This window comes from Leopardus geoffroyi, chromosome D3 (genome assembly GCF_018350155.1).
Source record: "Leopardus geoffroyi isolate Oge1 chromosome D3, O.geoffroyi_Oge1_pat1.0, whole genome shotgun sequence".
Lineage (NCBI taxonomy): Eukaryota > Metazoa > Chordata > Mammalia > Carnivora > Felidae > Leopardus > Leopardus geoffroyi.
This window is the reverse complement of record NC_059339.1, coordinates 7,852,251-7,870,365: the sequence shown is the minus strand read 5'-3', so window position 1 is coordinate 7,870,365 and position 18,115 is coordinate 7,852,251. Positions and strand designations below refer to the sequence as shown.

The 18,115-nt window shown below is 50.4% G+C and overlaps 3 protein-coding genes across 4 annotated transcripts in view; 1 reads left to right on the top strand and 2 right to left on the bottom strand.

The window, feature by feature from the left end:
• Positions 1-1,260, bottom strand: part of KDM2B (lysine demethylase 2B) — a 153,097-nt gene extending 151,837 nt beyond the window's left edge. The window contains exon 1 of the mRNA XM_045459220.1: positions 1,116-1,260. The gene's annotated coding sequence lies outside the window, so the exon portion shown is untranslated. The remainder of the gene's footprint in view (positions 1-1,115) is intronic.
• A 236-nt stretch (positions 1,261-1,496) lies between these two features.
• The window catches only part of ORAI1 (ORAI calcium release-activated calcium modulator 1), a 25,515-nt gene continuing 8,896 nt past the window's right edge, over positions 1,497-18,115 (top strand). The window contains exons 1-2 of one of the 2 annotated variants that reach the window (XR_006707259.1): positions 1,497-2,031; positions 14,255-15,237. Coding sequence is in view for 1 of the 2 variants with exons in the window: in XM_045457045.1 (XP_045313001.1) it covers positions 1,732-2,031; positions 14,255-14,860 (906 nt within the window). In the remaining variant the exon portion in view is untranslated. Of the gene's footprint in view, positions 2,032-14,254; positions 17,777-18,115 lie in introns of those variants that run through there. The other variant, XM_045457045.1, reaches the window with a different exon arrangement.
• MORN3 (MORN repeat containing 3) overlaps positions 16,723-18,115 on the bottom strand; it is a 16,245-nt gene continuing 14,852 nt past the window's right edge. Inside the window, exon 6 of the mRNA XM_045457049.1 lies at positions 16,723-16,891. The gene's annotated coding sequence lies outside the window, so the exon portion shown is untranslated. The remainder of the gene's footprint in view (positions 16,892-18,115) is intronic.

Below are 18,115 nucleotides of genomic sequence, written 5' to 3'. Positions count from 1 at the left end.
CTACTTTAGACAGAAAGGAAAGGTCTGTCTTGGGAGGTGGCATTTGAACACAGATGGTAAGTAGAAGGAGTAACAAGTACAAAAGCCATCAAAGAAACAAGCCCAGTGAGGTGACATTTCAAATTCCAACTTGCCTAGTCTTCAAGAAAACGCCCAGAAAGGCCTCTGAGGAATCCCAGAGACTTTGGGGAGGAAGGGGCCTTAAGGTTTATCCCATAATGTGGGGGGTGTGGAGGCGCGCCCTCTAGTGGTGACAATAGTTAAATTTCATCATCGCTGACCTGGAATGCCACATGCCTGTGATTTGACTGGGCTAATTATGAGCTTCACTCATCACTGTCTCTCCCACATCTATTCATTCAACAGATACTTACTGAGCGCCACCTACGTGCCTAGTGCTATTCTAGATACTGGGGTACACTTGTGAACCCGACAGTAAATGTCCCTGTCCTCCCAGAGCCTAGACCTCTAACCCCACCTCACCTCTACCTCCACTTCAGGGTCTTTGCACTTGCTATTGTCCCCTGAATACAGGCTCCTGGCTTTTTGCATCGCTGGCTCAGGTCTCATTTCAAATGTGACCAAGTCAGAAAAGTGTAAACTTATTAATTTATTGCCTGTTGTCCCCACTAAAATATGATTCCAGTAAGGTTACCATTTTCCTGGAATCCCTCAGTCTCGCACTTACTAGGCGCTCAGTAAACAGTTTCTGAATGGGTTTGAGTATTCATTCATTCAAAAAATATTTTTCGTGTGCCAGCCAACCTACTACACATCAGACGCTGGTGACCCGTCAAGTGAACGGATTGAACAAAACAGACCAAAACTCCCCGACCACAGTATTCTTAAATAAAAATTGCAACCCGGGCACTACTCATCCCCTTTACCCTGCCCTTTTTTTTTTTTTTTCCGGATACATTTATCACCCTCTAAACTATCATAATTTTACTCCTTGGTGTTTGTGTGTCTTCCCTCTAGAATATAAGCGCCACGAAGGCAGGGGATTTTGTCCATGTTGTTCACCCCTGAGCGACTAAACAAGTTGGCACCTGGTAGGTGCTCAGTAAGTAAAGACCGAATGAACTCTAGACCTCAGCCAGCTTTTTCCTACAGACCTTGAGCCACTTAGTTCCAAGGGGGAACGGGCCTCAGGAGGTGCCGAGAGGTGACCTCAGGTGGCCCGACCCAGGAGTCCGAGCTCTGGGCGAGGGGCCATCGGAGCAGCTGAGACGGGAGGCGCGGGCAGCGAGAGCTGGACACGGCCCTGAGGGCCTGGAGAGCTGCCAGAAAGAGGAGCAAACGCTTGTAGCCCGCGCGGGAGACGGTGGGCGGTGCCGTCGGAGGGCACGAGTCACATGACTTGCGCCGGTACCTCCCACCTCCTCGTGGGCGGGGTGTCAGGAATGGGCGGGGGCCATGCTAATGAGCCCAAGGGGGCGGCCAATCGCGGCGCGCGCCGAGGGTCCGGACCAAGGATCTTGGACGCCGGCTAGCGCGCAGGCTCGCGTCGGGGCCGCCCCGGGCTTTTGCAAGCGGCGCGGCGGGCCTGCGAGTTGGGGCTGCAGCAGCTTCCTAGACCTGTTTCTCGTGCTTGGCGGCCGTCTGGGTCAGGCCCGGCCCGCGCGGGGGGCAGGCGGCGGCTGCCTCAGGCGGAGGCGGAGGTGCGGCGGAGGGTGGGGGCCGCTGCCTTCGCAGGCGCCCGGGCCGGCCCGCGCCTTTGCACGGTGCTCCATGCATCCGGAGCCCGCCCCGCCCCCGAACAACAACAGCCCCGAGCTTCCCCTCAGCGGCGGCAGCACCACCAGCGGCAGCCGCCGGAGCCGCCGCCGCAGCGGGGACGGGGAGACCCCGGGGTCGTCGCCGCCGCCAGCCGCCGTCACCTACCCGGACTGGATCGGCCAGAGTTACTCCGAGGTGATGAGCCTCAACGAGCACTCGATGCAGGCGCTGTCCTGGCGCAAGCTTTACTTGAGCCGTGCCAAGCTCAAAGCCTCTAGCCGGACCTCTGCTCTGCTCTCCGGCTTCGCCATGGTGAGCTCGGGCCGCCCTGCCCTGCCCCCTCTCCTGTCCTGGCCGCTCCCGCCCGCAGCCCCGACGGTGCCCACAGGGAGCAAGCTGGGCGGGCCGGGAGGCCAGGGGATGCGGGAAAGATCTGGGAGAAAGGTGTTGTGGACGCTGGGGGTGAGAAGTCCAGAGTGCTGGACGTGAGGAAAAGTGGGCGACAAGTGACACCTGGTGTGGGAGATTGGGTGTCATAGAAATTGTCCAGGGTTGGGGGGCTCAGGTGCCTTCAAATGGGCAAGTTTGATGCAGCAAGTAGGGAGGAAAGAGCAGTATCTTAGAAGTGGATCTGTAAGAAGACAGTCCCACATATGTTCAGGGGGAAAGGAAGGACGGAAAGGGTGTGATCTCCTTGGGAGCAGGTGTCAAGAGGTGGAGAGGGACCCTCGAGCTGCCTCTCACATGACCTCATACTTGAGGCCAAAAGGTATTGGCCATGTCCTTTTATCACCTAGTGGAGGGGATTTCCTGACAACCTTTCTCCCACTGCATTTTCCGAGAGCCTCAGCCTGGGGTTTTGACAACCGCTCTCCACCCTCAGTCTACTCTTCAGAAACTTGCCACTGAGTCACTGGCTGTGGGGGAGGCCGGTGGGACATATTCCCCATGAATGGGCTTTCAGCTGATCTGGGGGGTCAGGCATAGTTTCCTCTTCCCATGCCAGGCTGGGCTGCAGCGAGAAGCCTCTGAGAGCCGGTGTAGGTGAGGCTGCAGGTTGGACCAAGAAGTGGGCCTGAGGATGCCTTCAGGCCTGGAGTCTCCCAGGGCGGGGCCTACAGAACAATTCGTGATTATCACTGTGTGGCACCAACCTGTGTGAGTGGGGTCTCCCCCCCCCCCCACAAGGTCCCTAGCCCAGAGCACTCCCGCCTCCCCAGTGAGTGAGCTAAGCTCTTGGCCTTGAGGGAGGGAGTGGCTGCACCCTCGTGTTTTCTTGGGAGTGTGTCTGGTACTCTCCCTGTGTTCTACAAACAAGTGGGCCGACGCAGTGGAGCCTGAACTTTTTAGAAGCCCTGAGCAGGCCCAGAGCACACGGGGCCTCAGTGGAAAAGCCAGGTGGTCCGGTGGGGAAGAGCTCTCCCTAGGTCTGCCACTGCCTGGGTGACCTGAGACACATTTCTCTCTGGATCTTGATTTCTGAATCAGTAAATGAAGGCTGCTATTTAGAAGTATCTCTGACTAAGAATTAGGGGTGCCTGGGTGGGTGGCTCAGTCGGTTGGGTGTCCGACTTCAGCTCAGGTCATATCTCACGGCTCCACGCACGAGTCACAGCCCCTTGTCGCCCTCTGTGCTGACAGCTCAGAGCCTGGAACCTGCTTCAGATTCTGTGTCTCCCTCTCTCTCTGCCCCTCCCCCACTTGTGCTCTGTTTGTGTTTATAATGAATAAACATTTTGAAAAATTAAAAAGAAAAAAAAAAGAATTAAATCGAGGAAGCCCTTGAGAGGAGATGAGAGAATGTGTGTGTTTGTGTGAGGGAGTGGCACCCTAGTGTTTAGTTTAGGTCATATGATGGAATTCTGTTCTGTCATTCCCAGATCCTTGGAGACAAGTCTGAGCCTTTTGCCTGAAGAATCTTTAAGACTAGCTGACATTTACCAATCACTCACCCTGTACTAGGCATCCTGTAGGTTCCCTAAACTTCCACACTAATTCCTCAACTACCCTTTCAGGTGGTTTTGCCACGGAACTTTCCCAAGGCGATACGGTACTCTACTAGAGCAGGATTTGAACCTGAGTCTGCAGGCTTAGAACTGTCTTGGGCACTTCTGCCTTTTGTGGGTATGTGGAGTCCAGCCAGGGACATGTTCGACCAGGACTCCTGGGAGATGGGAAATAGAGCAGGAAAGTTTCTTCTAAGCAAAATAAAAACGTTACAGTTTGGGGGCAGGGAGTGACACCATTAGCTTCTCACAGCTGTGCCTGGATTTAAGATGGTGGCATACCTGTTCCCCTTTTTCTTGGGGTCATAAATTCATAACTGCCCAGCCCCCTTCCCACTTCGGGAGAACTGAGGATCTAATGGGTAGCACTTTCCTGCCCTCTGGAGTCCTGTTAAGCCTGGAGAAGCTAGCCTCTCAATCAGATGGCACCTTCCTCTTCCTCCTGCTAAGAATATGGTGCAGGAAGTCAGGAAGCAGGGCAGCCAGTGGCATTGGGTGGGCCTTGGCTCATCCAGACTATATCTTGGGGACCTGTATTTCCCTGGTCAGGGGGTGCCTGGCTGGCTCAGTTGGAAGAGTATGCCACTCTTGATCTCGGGGTTGTGAGTTCGAGCCCCATGTTAAATGTAGAGATTACTTTAAAAAAAAAAACTACAAAAGAAAAATCTTTATATTTTCCCTGGTCAGGGTGGAGAAGGCTTCCTGGCTCCACAGATGAACTCCCCAAAGTTCTTCTGACAGGGAGGGGCGAGCCCCATCACAGCCTGCGTTCTGGGAAAGTGGTTACAAGGGGGCAACTGTTGTAAGTCTGTAAATCTATGGGAGAAATGGAGTTGGCCTGGACAGACAGATCAAAGAGGCAGGCAGGTCTACCTTGCTCCACTCCCCACTACAGACACCCAGCCTTGTGAGTGAGCCTCTGAGAGGAAGGGGTGCCACACAGCCCGGCACCATGGAAACAGTGGCAAGTTTCCTGGACTACTCTCCCTTGGCCCGTGAGTCAGCACAACCAACTTCCTGCCCCCAGAGGGCTTCCTTCCTAGAGACATGGAAAACCAGAGGCACTGATGTGACCTCCGATCTCCAAAGGTAGGAGAGTTGGCAAGGCTACCAGGCTCACCTGCTCAGCAGGTGAGATTGAGGGAGGGTCTCTGAAGAGCCCGGAGGGGATTGAGAGACTCCCCCCTTGTGGGCGGAAGGGCCTGGCCAGGTGCCCTGATGTGCTGGGGAGATAGGCTGCAGGATCTCAGATAAGCGGCTTATATTCTTTGAAGCCAGTTTCCTCATGTGGACAAAACGGGTACCTATCCTGCTCTCGTCTTGCATGAGGATTCGTTATGAGTCCTGACTGAGCCCACCAGAGGTTGAGGAATTGTCAGAATCTAATTGTACACACCGTAGCTGGACCCTCTCTCGTCTGCAAACAAGAATCCTACTCCTGACAGCGTTTCTAGAAACAACATGCCTTTGCTAGGCTCAGCATCCGGACTCCCTAAACCAGGGGCCCTGGATACATAGCACATGATCAGCATCCTGCAGGAGCTCCTGGAGATGTGGGTATGATTCAAGTCACCTGTGCCTCAGTTTATCTAAGTGAGAGGCAGCCCCCTTGGCCTGACCCTGTGCCTTGCGGGACCATGGCAAGCACACTGGCAATCTTGGTTTGCTGCGGAGGGCAGGCTGTAACGTTAGCCTAAGCAGAAGATAATTGGGAAGGTCAGCTTGCTGCCGTAAACAAAATGCTTTCCACAACCTGGGATCAATTATTTTTGGATTATCTGCCTCCTCAAGTTCTCTGCCCGCCAGCACCCTTTTGTTCCCGGGTCCCAGAACGGGTTCAGAAGTTGCTTGGAATGTCTGTGAAAATGAGTTGGAAGGAAGGGCCGAAATCATAAGACATTGAGCCTCTGGGATATGTTGTTCAGAGTTCAGGGGGGCATGGAGACGAGTAAGAAATAACTGTTACTACTCATAGTGCTAATTACTAAATAGTAATCATTGCTTTTGTTGATTGGGCTCTTGCAGTAGGCCAGGCGTGGTGCTAAGTGTTTGATTTGCACCATCTCTTGTGATCTCCACACGATCTGTGGAGGGCAGGCGAGGGCAGGTGCTTTGTCCCAGGTGGATACTTTGGCTGGGATTGCTTGGCTGGTGAGCTGCAGAGCCCTGTGACCCTGGGGTGGCCCCATCGCTAGGGGGAAACACCGGGAGTGGTAGGAGGACAGAGCTCGAGGCCCGAATACAGCAGAGCAAAGAAAGAACAAGGACTCTGGAGCCAGACAACTTGGGTTTAAATCCCGGCTTTACCGCTTACAACTGTGAGGTCCTGGGGAAGTCACTTAATGTCTCGGGGCCTTCGCTTCCTTACCTGTAAAATGAGGATAATGGCAGTACCTGCCTCACAGAGTTGGTGTGAGGGTTCATTGCGTTAGTACTTGCAAAGCACTTAGAACATACCTGGCCCAGGTTTTCAGGAATCTCGCTCACCCTTGTTCCCATGGGACTACTTTGGTAAGGGTTAACTGATTTCTTTTTCTTTTATTTTTTTTAAGTTATCTCTATACCCAACGTAGGGCTTGAACTTACAACCCCACCATCAAGAGTTGAACGCTCTACCCACTGAGCCAGCCAGCCAGGCGCCCCAGGGTGAACTGATTCCAAAGAGTGTGATTCCAGAGGTGATAGAGTCAGAGCTCAGGAAGAACCCTCCTATCAGAGGAAGTGTTGGGAGCAAAGTTACAAAATGGGAAATTTAGGGTCTCAGGGAAAGGTGGCGGGGCAGGTGTGGCTGGAGTTGAGGGTGTGTAGGGAGTAGTTGAGAAAGGTGAATCTAGTCAGGTAAGGTGTTGCTTGGCTTTGACTGGCTGTTTCGGAAATCTGAATTCTTGTGTAGGCAGTGGGAGGCATTAAGGTTTTGGAGGAGAGGAGTTGTGCGATGAATTCTAGAATAATCTTGATGATGTTACTACTATTTACTAACCGCTAGATATGAATGACCCTGGACCCTTTTCTTTCATTTTTATTTTATCCTCAGATCAACTCTTTTTTTTTTTTTTTTAAGTTTATTTATTTTTGAGAGAGAGAGAGAGAGAGAAAGAGCTCGAGTGGGGGAGGGGCAGAGAGAGAATCTCTAGCTATCAGTGCTGGGCTCAAACTCCCTAGCCATGAACCATGAGATCATGACCAGAACCAAAATCAAGTGTCAGACACTTAACCCAACTGAGCCACCCAGGCCCCCCTCCTCAGACCAACTCTAAAAGATATTTACTATAGATAGAAAAACTAAGGCTCTTAGAAACATAGAAGTTAAGATACCCAGCTAGTAAAATTCATGGACTGGTAGGTCTGACTTGGAGCCATTTCTACTTAACTGCCCTCTGGCTGCTGTAGCTGGTTGATAGCTGGGCCTTTGAATCCTTCCAGATGTGGGGTTCTGCACTCCAGGCTGTTTACAAATGGAAATTTGTCTAATGCCCCAAGGGGAGGGTGCTCCCTGCCTCGCCGAGAAGCCTTTTGTAAAACTTCACAAGTGTCTGTCCTGCATTTCTGGAATTTTCAGCTGGGATTTGTATTGAGTTCTGCCAGTTGTTGGGTCCAGGTCTGGTGAAGGAGAGAACTCTAGGGTTTCTTAAGATGGCATGATAGTAATCAATGTTTGGGGCTGGGATGGGGTCCCTTGGAGAAGTAAAGCTGAGAAAGTTTAAGTAAAAGCCAGCAGGTTTCTCTCTAATGGGACTTCTGGGTAGCTTTTTTTTTTTTTTTTTTTAATGTTTATTTATTTTTGAGAGACAGAGAGAGACAGAGTGCAAGTGAGGGACGGGCAGAGAGTGAGGGAGACACAGAATCCACAGCAGGCTCCAGGCTCTGAGCTGTCAGCATAGAGCCTGACACGGGGCTTGAACTCATGAACTGCGAGATCACGAACTGAGCCGAAGTTGGACGCTTAACCAACTGAGCCACCCAGGTGTCCCTGATTTATTTCTTCAACAGTGTTTTACCGTGGCCCCTAGAGGGAAGAGGAACAGTGCTGGATCCTGGGGAAACAGGAAATAAGAGTATAGTGGAGGAAGCAAGTCATATAGTTACGTCTTTAGGACATGTTCGATAAGTGTAGTAGCAGGAGAGTGTGGATTGAAGGACATTTACCACAATCTGAAAATACTTATTTTGCCTAAATATTCAGTGCCTGCCATGCTCGCTGGGGCAGAGATTTTGCTGTCCTAGTTCCTGCACTTTCTCGGAGCCACAAGGTCCTCCAGGCACATAGTAAGCTCTCAATACATATTTCCCATAAGTAGGTGAATGGTCTCATCCTCACCTGAGAGGCCACAGAACAGGGGTGACTTGGAAGGTAAAACCAAGGAATTGGAATTAGCTAGATCAAGAGAAAGCCCAGGGGTGCCTAGGTGGCTCAGTTGGTTGAGCTTCTGGCTTTGGCTCGGCTTATGATCTCAGGGTTCATGAGTTCAAGCCCTCCATCAGGCTCTGGGCTGACAGCTCAGAGCCTGGAGCCTGCTTTGGATTCTGTGTCTCTCTCTCCCTCTGCCCCTCCCCCCAAATAAATATTTTTTTAAAAATTTAAAAAAGAAAGAAAGAAAGAGCCTAGGCCTGTCCTTCCCCCAACCAGCAAGTTCAACAAATTTAGCTTATGACCTATATTTAGTGAATCACCACCAGGTTTTGTTTTTTGTTTTTTTTTGTTGTTGTTGTTGTTTTCAAATGAAATAAGAATGGAATGAAATAGCATGCACTGGGTGTTGTAAGGATAGGCTATATTACCTTCCTTGAAGAAGAAGTATTGTGGGGCACCTGGGTGGCTCAGTCGGTTGAGCGTCCAACTTCGGCTCAGGTCATGATCTCACAGTTCGTGGGTTCGAGCCCCACGTCGGGCTCTGTGCTGACAGCTCAGAGCCTGGAGCCTGCTTCAGATTCTGTGTCTCCCTTCCCCACTCATGCTCTGTCTCTCTCTGTCTCTCAAAGATGAATAAACGTTAAAAAAATTTTTTTAAAAAGAAGAAGTATTGTTTGGGGAAACTTTTGTTTCTGTTACAAATGTGTTTCTCTTTATGGAAACATTTGGAGTACTGGACTGAAGTGGTCAAAAGAGTTTATAAACCACTAGACAAGGCCTCAATTCTTTCTTAATAAATGGTTTGCATCTGAGGTAGTGCGGCAAGCTCAGACAACTCTGGATGACCTGGGTGGCTGTGCTTGGTGGCCCTCCTGTTCCAGGCTCAGCCACCCACCCTCCTTAAGGAGTGAACAGTGAAGCTTCGGCTTAGAAAAGGACAGTTGGCTCTCCCAACTGTGGGTGCTGGGGTCGGGCCAGGCATAGCAGGACTGTCTCAGAAGGGCCTGGACTTCGAGTCACCAGGTGGCAGGGGTCTCCATGGAGCCCAGCAGGGGCGAGGAATGATGGTTGGCATTCGGGCGTAGCGGGCACATGCCTGGCAAAGCCAGCCAGGCCCCACCCTTTGTAGAGTCCTATGGTCATCTTGTCTCATACTTGAAAATTGGCATCCCAGTGTTCACCGTGCGGGATCCACGGACCAGTGTGAGGTGGGGCTGGCAGTCTCTCGTCCTTCCTATCCCTTTAGGCCCCATGTGGCCAGGTTCAAGCAGGCCCTTGGCTGGCTGGGAGCTGTTTATTTTGGGTTAACAGGCCCAGCACTCTGGCTATATTTACCTTGTGAAGTTGCTTGCAATCTGATCTGATCTGATCTCCCTGGGACTGAGCTGGGGCCCTGGGAGTCGCCTGCCAGATTCCGCGAGGCCCCCTTGACTTTACTCTTGCTATCTGTGGGGAGATTTCCCAAGCGGGAAGCGTTCTGGAAAAAACAGTGGCTTGTATTCCTGTGAATGGTTTTCATCAGGATCCAAGACGCGTGCCATCCGTTCCTTCTCAGTCCACATTATTCTTTCCGCAGCCCCATGGCACTGAACTCTGCCCCTAGTGTGGGAACAGTACATACAGCCAGCCTGCATGGTCAAAGCCCCAGGAATTGTAGGGGCTGGTGAGGGTAATGGGGTTTCTTCCAGAGCTTGGGAGCAGGGCTTTTCCTCTTCCTCAAAGTGCCCAGCGTTTCAGGCTTTGCTGCCAGCCTCTCCCCAGCTCAAGACCTCTGGGAGAGCTGGCCAGTTCTGGTGTCCCCAGGTCAGGTCCGTTCCAACAGCTGTGATTTCTGGTCCTGGATCCTGTGAGTATGACAAATGGTGTGGAAAGCGTGGTCTCTGTCCTGCTGAGGTAGCCATCTGGCACCGTGTGGTTTGGGGCACACTTTCCCCTTATGCCCCAGGTTTGGAACTTGGGCAGATGAGGCCCAGAGTGGGGATCTGACCCTCTCACCCACCCCAGGGGGTAGAACCTTGGCTCATGGGATCAGTTCTCTCATGGGATCAGCTGAGGGTATCCAGGGGCTATTTCTTTCTCTCTCTCTCTCTCTGTTAAAGTTTATTTAAGCAATCTCAACACCCAACATGAGGCTCGAACTCATGAACCCAAGATCAAGAGCCGCATACTCTACCCACGGAGCCAACCAGGCACCCCTGGGCTATTTCTCTTCTGTTTCAAGCCCCATGTTTTTCTTTTTAACTAAAATTTATTGTGCACCTCCTGTAGCCTGGCCCTGTGGTAAATGCTTACATGTCAAGACCTTATTTAGTCTCCTCAGCAACTGTCTTAGTCCATCTGGGCCGCTGTACCAGAATAACAAACTGGGTGGCTTATAAACAACAGACATTTATTTCCTCACAGTTCTGGAGACTAGACATCCAAGATCAAGGTGTCAGCAGATTCGGAATCTGTGGAGGGGCTGGCTTCCTGATTCAAAGCTGCTGTCTACTCACTCTGCCCTCCCATGGCTGGAGTGGCAAGGGGCTCTCTGGGCTCTCTCACTCTTTTTGTTCTTTTTCTTTTAGAGAGTGTGATCGGGGGAGAACGACAGAGAGAGAGAGAGAGAGAGGGAATCCTAAGCAGGTTCCATGCATAAACACATACACCCCCCCTTTTTTTTTAATTTATATATTTATTTTGAGAGAGAGAGCACAAGCAGGGGAGGGGCAGAGAGGGAGGGAGAGAGAATCCCAGGCAGGCTCCGCAGGGCTCCATCTCAGCAACAGTGAGATCATGACCTGACCCGATATCAAGAGTGGATGCTTAACCCACTGAGCCACCCAGGTGCCCCCGGGCTCTCTTTTGTAGGGACACTAACCTGTTGCAAGGGCTCCACCCTCCTGACCTAATCATCTCCCAAAGGCCCCACCTCCTACTACTATTACACTGGGGATTAGGGTTTCAAGGTGAGAATTTAGAGGGAACAGAAGCATTCAGTCTGTAGGGGCACCCAGATGAGAAAGAGCTTCTATTATCCACTTTGCACATGGGCTTTAAAGCCACATGGATCTGAGTTCAGAGCTCCCACTTAGAAGCAGTCTGGCCTCGCCTCTCTGAGCCCATTTTTCCTCATTTGTAAAAGAATAATGATGTTGCTCATAATCGTTCATACTTTGTTAAGCTTACTGTATGCCAGCTCCTGTTCCAAAGGCTTTATATTCATTAGCTCATTAAATGGTCATAACAACCATAAGAAGTGGGCCCCTGTTTTATTGATGTGACACAGAGAGGTTGAAATACTTGTCCAAGGTCACCAGCTTTGTAAGTGAAGAAGCCAATTCATCCTTAATGGCTACATAGAAGGGGAGACACCAGGTAAGGGAACAGATTAGTTACCTGTATATGTCCCCCTGGAATATACCCCAGCATTCAGTTCAGCCTGATGTACCTCATGGGTCTGGATATTTCCAGTGAGTGAATAAATAGCCAGTGGACCTGAGGCAGCCAAGCAGCCAGCGGGCTCTCCTGCTTGTCCCTTCTCCAGTTTCAGGTTCCGGGGCAACAGGCCAAAAACAGGAAGAGGAAGTGCTGGGGGTGGGGAGGTGGTGGCAGAAGGCATGCTTTGCTGGAGGGTGTCCCCCTCCGTTTCCAGCGTGGGCAGGCTTGGTGGCTGAGAACAGGGGTCCCTGGGATGTGTCCCTTAACTGTGTCCCTTAACTCACATGTGCCCTGATGGCCTGCCCTCACCCGTGTGTACTAAGAATTCTCAGGATTGGCATTAGGCCACCAGTGATCTTAAAAAACAGTTGAAATCCTGATGGCACTGCCCCAGATTTATATGAGTTTGAAACATTTTGTAAACTCCTGGGCTGAACAGTTCATACAGTCATCAACTGGGGCAAGTCTGGGGCAAGTCTGTGAATCTCGTTGAAATTGTCTGAAAAGCCCTGTGAATATATATGCCTGGATGTTCGAAGGAGGATATCCATTATTTTCATCAGATTCTCAAGGTGTCAGACCCCAAATTAGCTTTAGCCTGTGACCTTAATCTCGCCATGTTCCCTCCTTTTACAGACAAGAGGGGAAGGTTTTGACCAAGGTCAAATAAGGAAGGTGGTTCTGGAGCCAGACTCAGGCCCCCCACTTTGGCCTTGGTGTTCTTTCAGTCCAGGTATACCCTTCCAGTGGAGAGTAGAAACCCCAGACAATTCCATATAGAGATAGTGGGTTTGGGGATGAAGGTTTCTAAACTGAAAAAATGATAATAAAGCTCACTTTTATTGAGTGTTTACTTTCTGCCAGGCACTAAGTATTTTGCATGGGATTAACTCGGTCCTCACGACAATGCTCTGAGTCACGTACTATTATTCCCATTTTATAGATAAGGAAACTGAGGCCCAGAAAGTTGAAGGAGCTTGCTAGAATCACAGCTGAATAAAGGGCAGAGGAGTCAGGGTTCAAAGCCAGGCAGCCTGGCTCTAGAGCCCGTGATCCTGACCAATGCCCCACACTGCCTTTCCTGGTCAAAGGAAGGGTAGAGAGAGAGATGAGAAATGAAAGCAAGCAGGGCCAGGCAAACAGGCAGGAGAGCTAGTGGGGAAAGAAAGAGCCCCACCCCCCGCCTCCGGGGTAAGGAGGGGTCAGGGTCACCTGGTATGGGGCTAGTGGATACATTTCAGCATTGGACCTCCCCTCTCTGAGCCTGGTACCCACATAGCAAACATTTTATGAAAGGCCACTCACTATCCTTAATGGTATTGCCATTGGCGTTTGCTGCCCCAGTCCCTCCAGCCTGGCAGGCAGACCCTGGCAGTGTGCCCACTGCTCGCTGTTCCTGGTCCAGATCTGATGAGCTGGCATCTTCACATGGGGGTGATTTGCAAGGCCCAAGTGAGAAGCGGCAGGTGGCAGGCCCAGAACGTGCCCCTGGTGACCCTGGGTCCACAGGTCTCCAGGAACTGGGGAGCAGCTAGTGCGTCAGCCGTGGGGCCCAGAGCTGGGGCGAGGGCAGGAGATGGCCCCAGGGCTTGCCAATCACGCTGCAACAGCGCCTGGCTCAGTCTCTTTGAGGAAGCTTCACGTTCCTCGTTGGTTGGTGCCCTGTGTCCTTAGAAAGGGCTGGGCCTGGCCTGGGAGGGCCTTCATCTCTCTACCCCACCCCTCTCCTTCTCCCTGGAGCAGGGAGTAAAGGAGAAGCCTGTGCTTGGGAACATATGTTAGGCCAACAGAGAGGGCCGCTGGTGGTTTGGTGGTTGTGCTTTTTTTTTTTTTTTTAATGCAAACTGTATCATAGTAAAATATACATCAAACATACCATCTTTTTTTTTTAAGTTTGTTTATTTTTTGAGAAGCAGAGCATGAGTGGGGGAGGGGCAGAGACCTCTGGAATCACAGAATCCAAAGCGCTCTGCGCTGACAGCAGAGAGCCAGATGCAGGGCTCGAACTCACAAACCACGAGATCATGACCTGAGCCAAAGTCAGACGCTTAACTGAGCCACCCAGGCAGGCGCCCCTCAAACTTACCATCTTAACCGTTTGTGGTTTGGCTTTTAATACCTGGCTGGTTGGTAGGAGCAGTGGATACTATTTGGGAGATGTTTACCATGTACCAGGGACTCTGATTTCATTTTTTTTTTAATTTTTTTTTTAATGTTTGTTTATTTTTGAGAGAGAGAGCATGAGCAGGGGAGGAGCAGAGAGAGAGGAAGACACAAAATCTGAAACAGGCTCCAGGCTTTGAGCTGTCAGCGCAGAGCCCGACGCGGGGCTTGAACTCACAAACCGTGAGATCATGACCTGAGCCAAAGCCGGATGCTCAACCGACTGAGCCACCCAGGCACCCCTCTGACTTCATTGTTAAAATAATCCTGTGAACTACTGTGATATCTCTGTTTCACAAATAAAGAAGTTGAGGCTCAGTGGCTTTCCCAAGGACGTGTGGCCCGCGAATAGCAGAACTGAGATTCACATCCAGGCAGCCTGGGCTCCAAACCTGCTATCTTCACTAGTACTTTCTCAACCCTAAGTGAGGGGGTGCTCTTACCCCCGTTATATAGATCAGGAAACCGAGGCTTGGAGAGGCCAGGTTGATTTGCCCAGGGTCCGAGAGCTTGATGGGAGGGGAGCCAGGATTTGAGTGTGGTTCTGTGGGCCATGACAATCCTGGCACTCAGCCTGCCTCTCCCCTGCCCCTAGGTGGCGATGGTGGAGGTACAGCTAGATGCCGACCATGACTACCCTCCCGGGCTGCTCATCGCCTTTAGTGCATGCACCACGGTGCTGGTGGCCGTGCACCTGTTTGCACTTATGATCAGCACCTGCATCCTGCCCAACATCGAGGCGGTGAGCAACGTGCATAACCTCAACTCGGTCAAGGAGTCACCCCATGAGCGCATGCACCGCCACATCGAGCTGGCCTGGGCCTTTTCCACGGTCATCGGCACGCTGCTCTTCCTGGCTGAAGTGGTGCTGCTCTGCTGGGTCAAGTTCTTGCCTCTCAAGAAGCAGCCCGGGCAGCTGCGGCCCACCAGCAAGCCCCCGGCCAGCGATGCAGTCGCCAACGTCAGCAGCACTGGTGGCATCACTCCGGGCCAAGCCGCCGCCATCGCCTCCACCACCATCATGGTCCCTTTTGGCCTGGTCTTCATCGTCTTTGCCGTCCACTTCTACCGCTCATTGGTCAGCCATAAGACGGACCGACAGTTCCAGGAGCTCAACGAGCTGGCCGAGTTCGCCCGCTTGCAGGACCAGCTGGACCACAGAGGGGATCACCCCCTGACGCCCGGCAGCCACTATGCATAAGCCCTTCTGGGCCTGGGCACTTCAGATCTTTGGCCTTACGCCGCTCCCCACGACCTCGTCCTGCCCCAGCCTTAAGGACAGCCAGCTCCAGGGATTGGGCTTTTGTCAGGGGGGCAGAGAGTGGAGGGAAGAGGCTTCTTCTTCTTTATTATTTTTTTTTTTTTTTAAGAGAAATGACTGCACTTTGAAACTTTCCTCTAAGAGAATAAGCACTTCCTGTTCTTCCAGCTTTGGGTTTACCTCCTGTTAGGAGGCTGCCGGTGGGAGCCACAGTGGGGACAAATGCTCCCTTTGTCCCTCCTCCTCCCCTGTGCCAGTGCCACTTGGATGCTTCTTGTTTTTTCTGTCTTGATCCCCCTCCCCGTTCAGTGTCGTGTGTGTGTGTGTGTGTGTGTGTGTGTGTGTGTGTGTGTCTGTATACACATAAATATACTCATAAGGGACACCTCTTGTGTCTGTCTTTGTTGGGTCTGGACTGCCTGGTATGAATTCTGGCACCCCAATCAGGTGAGCCTCTAAGTGAGAAATTTTGTTAACATTTTATTTTGAAAATTTAAAAACCTACAAAAAAGTTGCGAGAATAGCAACTGAAATACATATACAGTCAATTCTTGTCATTCATAGCAGTTGTGTTCTACAAAGTCATCATGAACACTGAATTAGTATTGAACCATTGCTCCTGTGGTTCCTATGAGGCTCTGGTCACAATATTTTGTTAGCCGTTCAATAGGTTAACCTTGTTTTATGTGTTTCTGGGTTGTTTGTTTGTTTGAAGATTTTTATTTTTAAACAATCTCTACACCCAACATGGGGCTCGAATTCACAACCCCGAGATCAAGAATTGCGTGCTTCACTGATGGAGCCAGCCAGGCACCCTACTGCCTTCTTTTTAAATAGCAAAATCACCGGGGCACCTGGCTGCCTCCATTGGTGGAGCGTGCAGCTCTTGATCTTGGGGTTGTGAGTTCAAGCCCCACATTGGCACAAAGCCTACTTAAAATAAAAATTAAAAAATTCTTAACAGTTTATTAGTAGCAAAATCGCCAACGAAAAGCACCGAACGTGAACAACGTGGCACTAAATAGACGAAATGAAAAGAACACTCGTTTAGGAAAGCTGAAACAAGAAGACAGAACAGTGCCGTTTGACCTCAGCAAGGAGGCAGGTGCCCAGATGCTGAAACTGAATGATGGGGGTGAACTGTGTGTTTCTCCCCTGAGCCATATGCATTAGTTGCAGATACCACCCTTCATGCTTAGATACTTCCTTCTAAAACCAAGGACATTTCTCCTACATAACCTCAATTCAGTGATCAAATTCAGGAAATTTGATATTGACGCAGTACTGTTTAATAACGACATGTGTGTTGACTTCTCCACGTGTCCTCATCATGTCCTTTTTAGCAGTGATTTTACCTGGGTGTTGCATTGAGCTGTCACGTCTCTTTAGTTGCTTTTAAATTTGGAACAGACTTTTCTTGTCCTTTATGACATCGACATTTTTGGAGTCTGGGCCTGTGGTTTTGTAGAATGCCACCTCAGCCTGGCTTCCCCGGTGTTTTCCCGTTATTACAATCAGGATGTTTTGGCAGGAATGTTTATCTCCATTTTGCAGATGACAAAAGTTGATGCCCAAAGAGGTTAAGTGTAATTGGCTACAATTCGAACCTAGAAAGTCTGGCTCAGAGCCCAGCCTCTCACAAAAATCATGTATGTGGATCCTGGCTTTGCTTAAGAACTTGGAAGATCCAGCAGCAGCAGGAGGACTGGTCCCACCTTCTTGCAGAGCATCAGTGAGAAGGAACTGAGTTGCAGCCGCCTTCTTCCCCAGGAGATGTGTTTGCCACAGACCCCACCTCTCCCTCTTGTCTCACACCAGGCCAGCCTTGTTTATGTTACTTGCCTGGCTCCCCACCATGGGCCTTTGAGTTTGAGACCTCTGTGGGTCCCAGAAACACAATACAATATGGGATTTTATAAAAACAAAGTCCTCTGAGTTCGTTGGGGCAAAGCGTGGCTTCAGGTTCTTGTCCTTCTGTGCAAACAGATGCGATAAGAGCAGTTTTGTGGGCTGAGTGGGGCAGGGGCGCTTTTTCCTATTGCAGCTTCTTGCCTCTCTCCTGCATCTCACGCACCAGGACCTACTCTCCCCTGTCCTTGGACGGCCTTCTGACTGGGACTGAGTAGTGGGGAGCAGGGCCCCCTGTGTGAAGCTCTCCGTTGCTCCCCAGAGAAGACCTGGCCATCTTCATGCAGCCCCGTCACCTGGCCACCTCTTTGCTTCTGCAAAGACTTGGGAGCTGGCTGCACTAACTTCTGGGCTACGACTCCAGTCTTAGGTCTTCCCTTCCCTCCTCGCTTTCTTTCTCTTTCTTTTTCTTTCTTTCTTTCTTTCTTTCTTTCTTTCTTTCTTTCTTTCTTTCTTTCTTTCTTTCTTCTTTCTTTCTTTTTCTTTCTTTCTTTCTTTCTTTCTTTCTTTCTTTCTTTCTTTTCTTTCTTTCTTTCTTTCTTTCTTTCTTTCTTTCTTTCTTTCTTTCTTTCTTTCTTTCTCAGTTTTATGTTTAAGTAATCTCCACACCCAATGTGGGGCTGAAACCCACAACCCCGAGGTCAAGACTCACACGCTCCAGCGACTGAGCCAGCCAGGCGCCCCTTAGGTTTATTTTCTTTACTAAGTCAAAAAAATCACCAGATTGGCTTGTAAAATGTAGCTTTCCAAGCTTTTCCCCTAGAGGTTCCAATTCAAGTTGGTCTGTGTAGATCTAGAATCTGTATTTTTAACAAGCACCCCAGGTGCTCAAACCCAGGCAACTCAGGAAAACACTGGTAGTTAAAGAACAGTCTTTAATTTCAGTTTTATTTATATTTTGGATACATAATACATTCACAAGTTCCAAATACAACAGTGAAAAGTTGCCCTTCCTTCCTGGTTCCCAGTTCTCTCCAGAGACATCCATTGTTGCCAGTGTATTTATTGTGTTCCTATCTAGAGAGATTTTTATACATAAACTAGAACACACCCTACTTTTTCTGGTGGAAAAAAAAAAAAGTTGGCCATATATATGCTCTGCCACTGTTCTGTGCCTTCAGAGCAGACAGATCTAAGTTTAAGTACAGTTCCTTTCTAGCTTTGTGACTGGTGAACATCCCTGAACCTGTTTCCTCCTCTGAGAAGGTACTAATAATAGCAGGACACCTCATAGGTTGTTGAGGGGTCATGGGAGGAGACACGTATCAGCACAGGGCCTGGCACCGA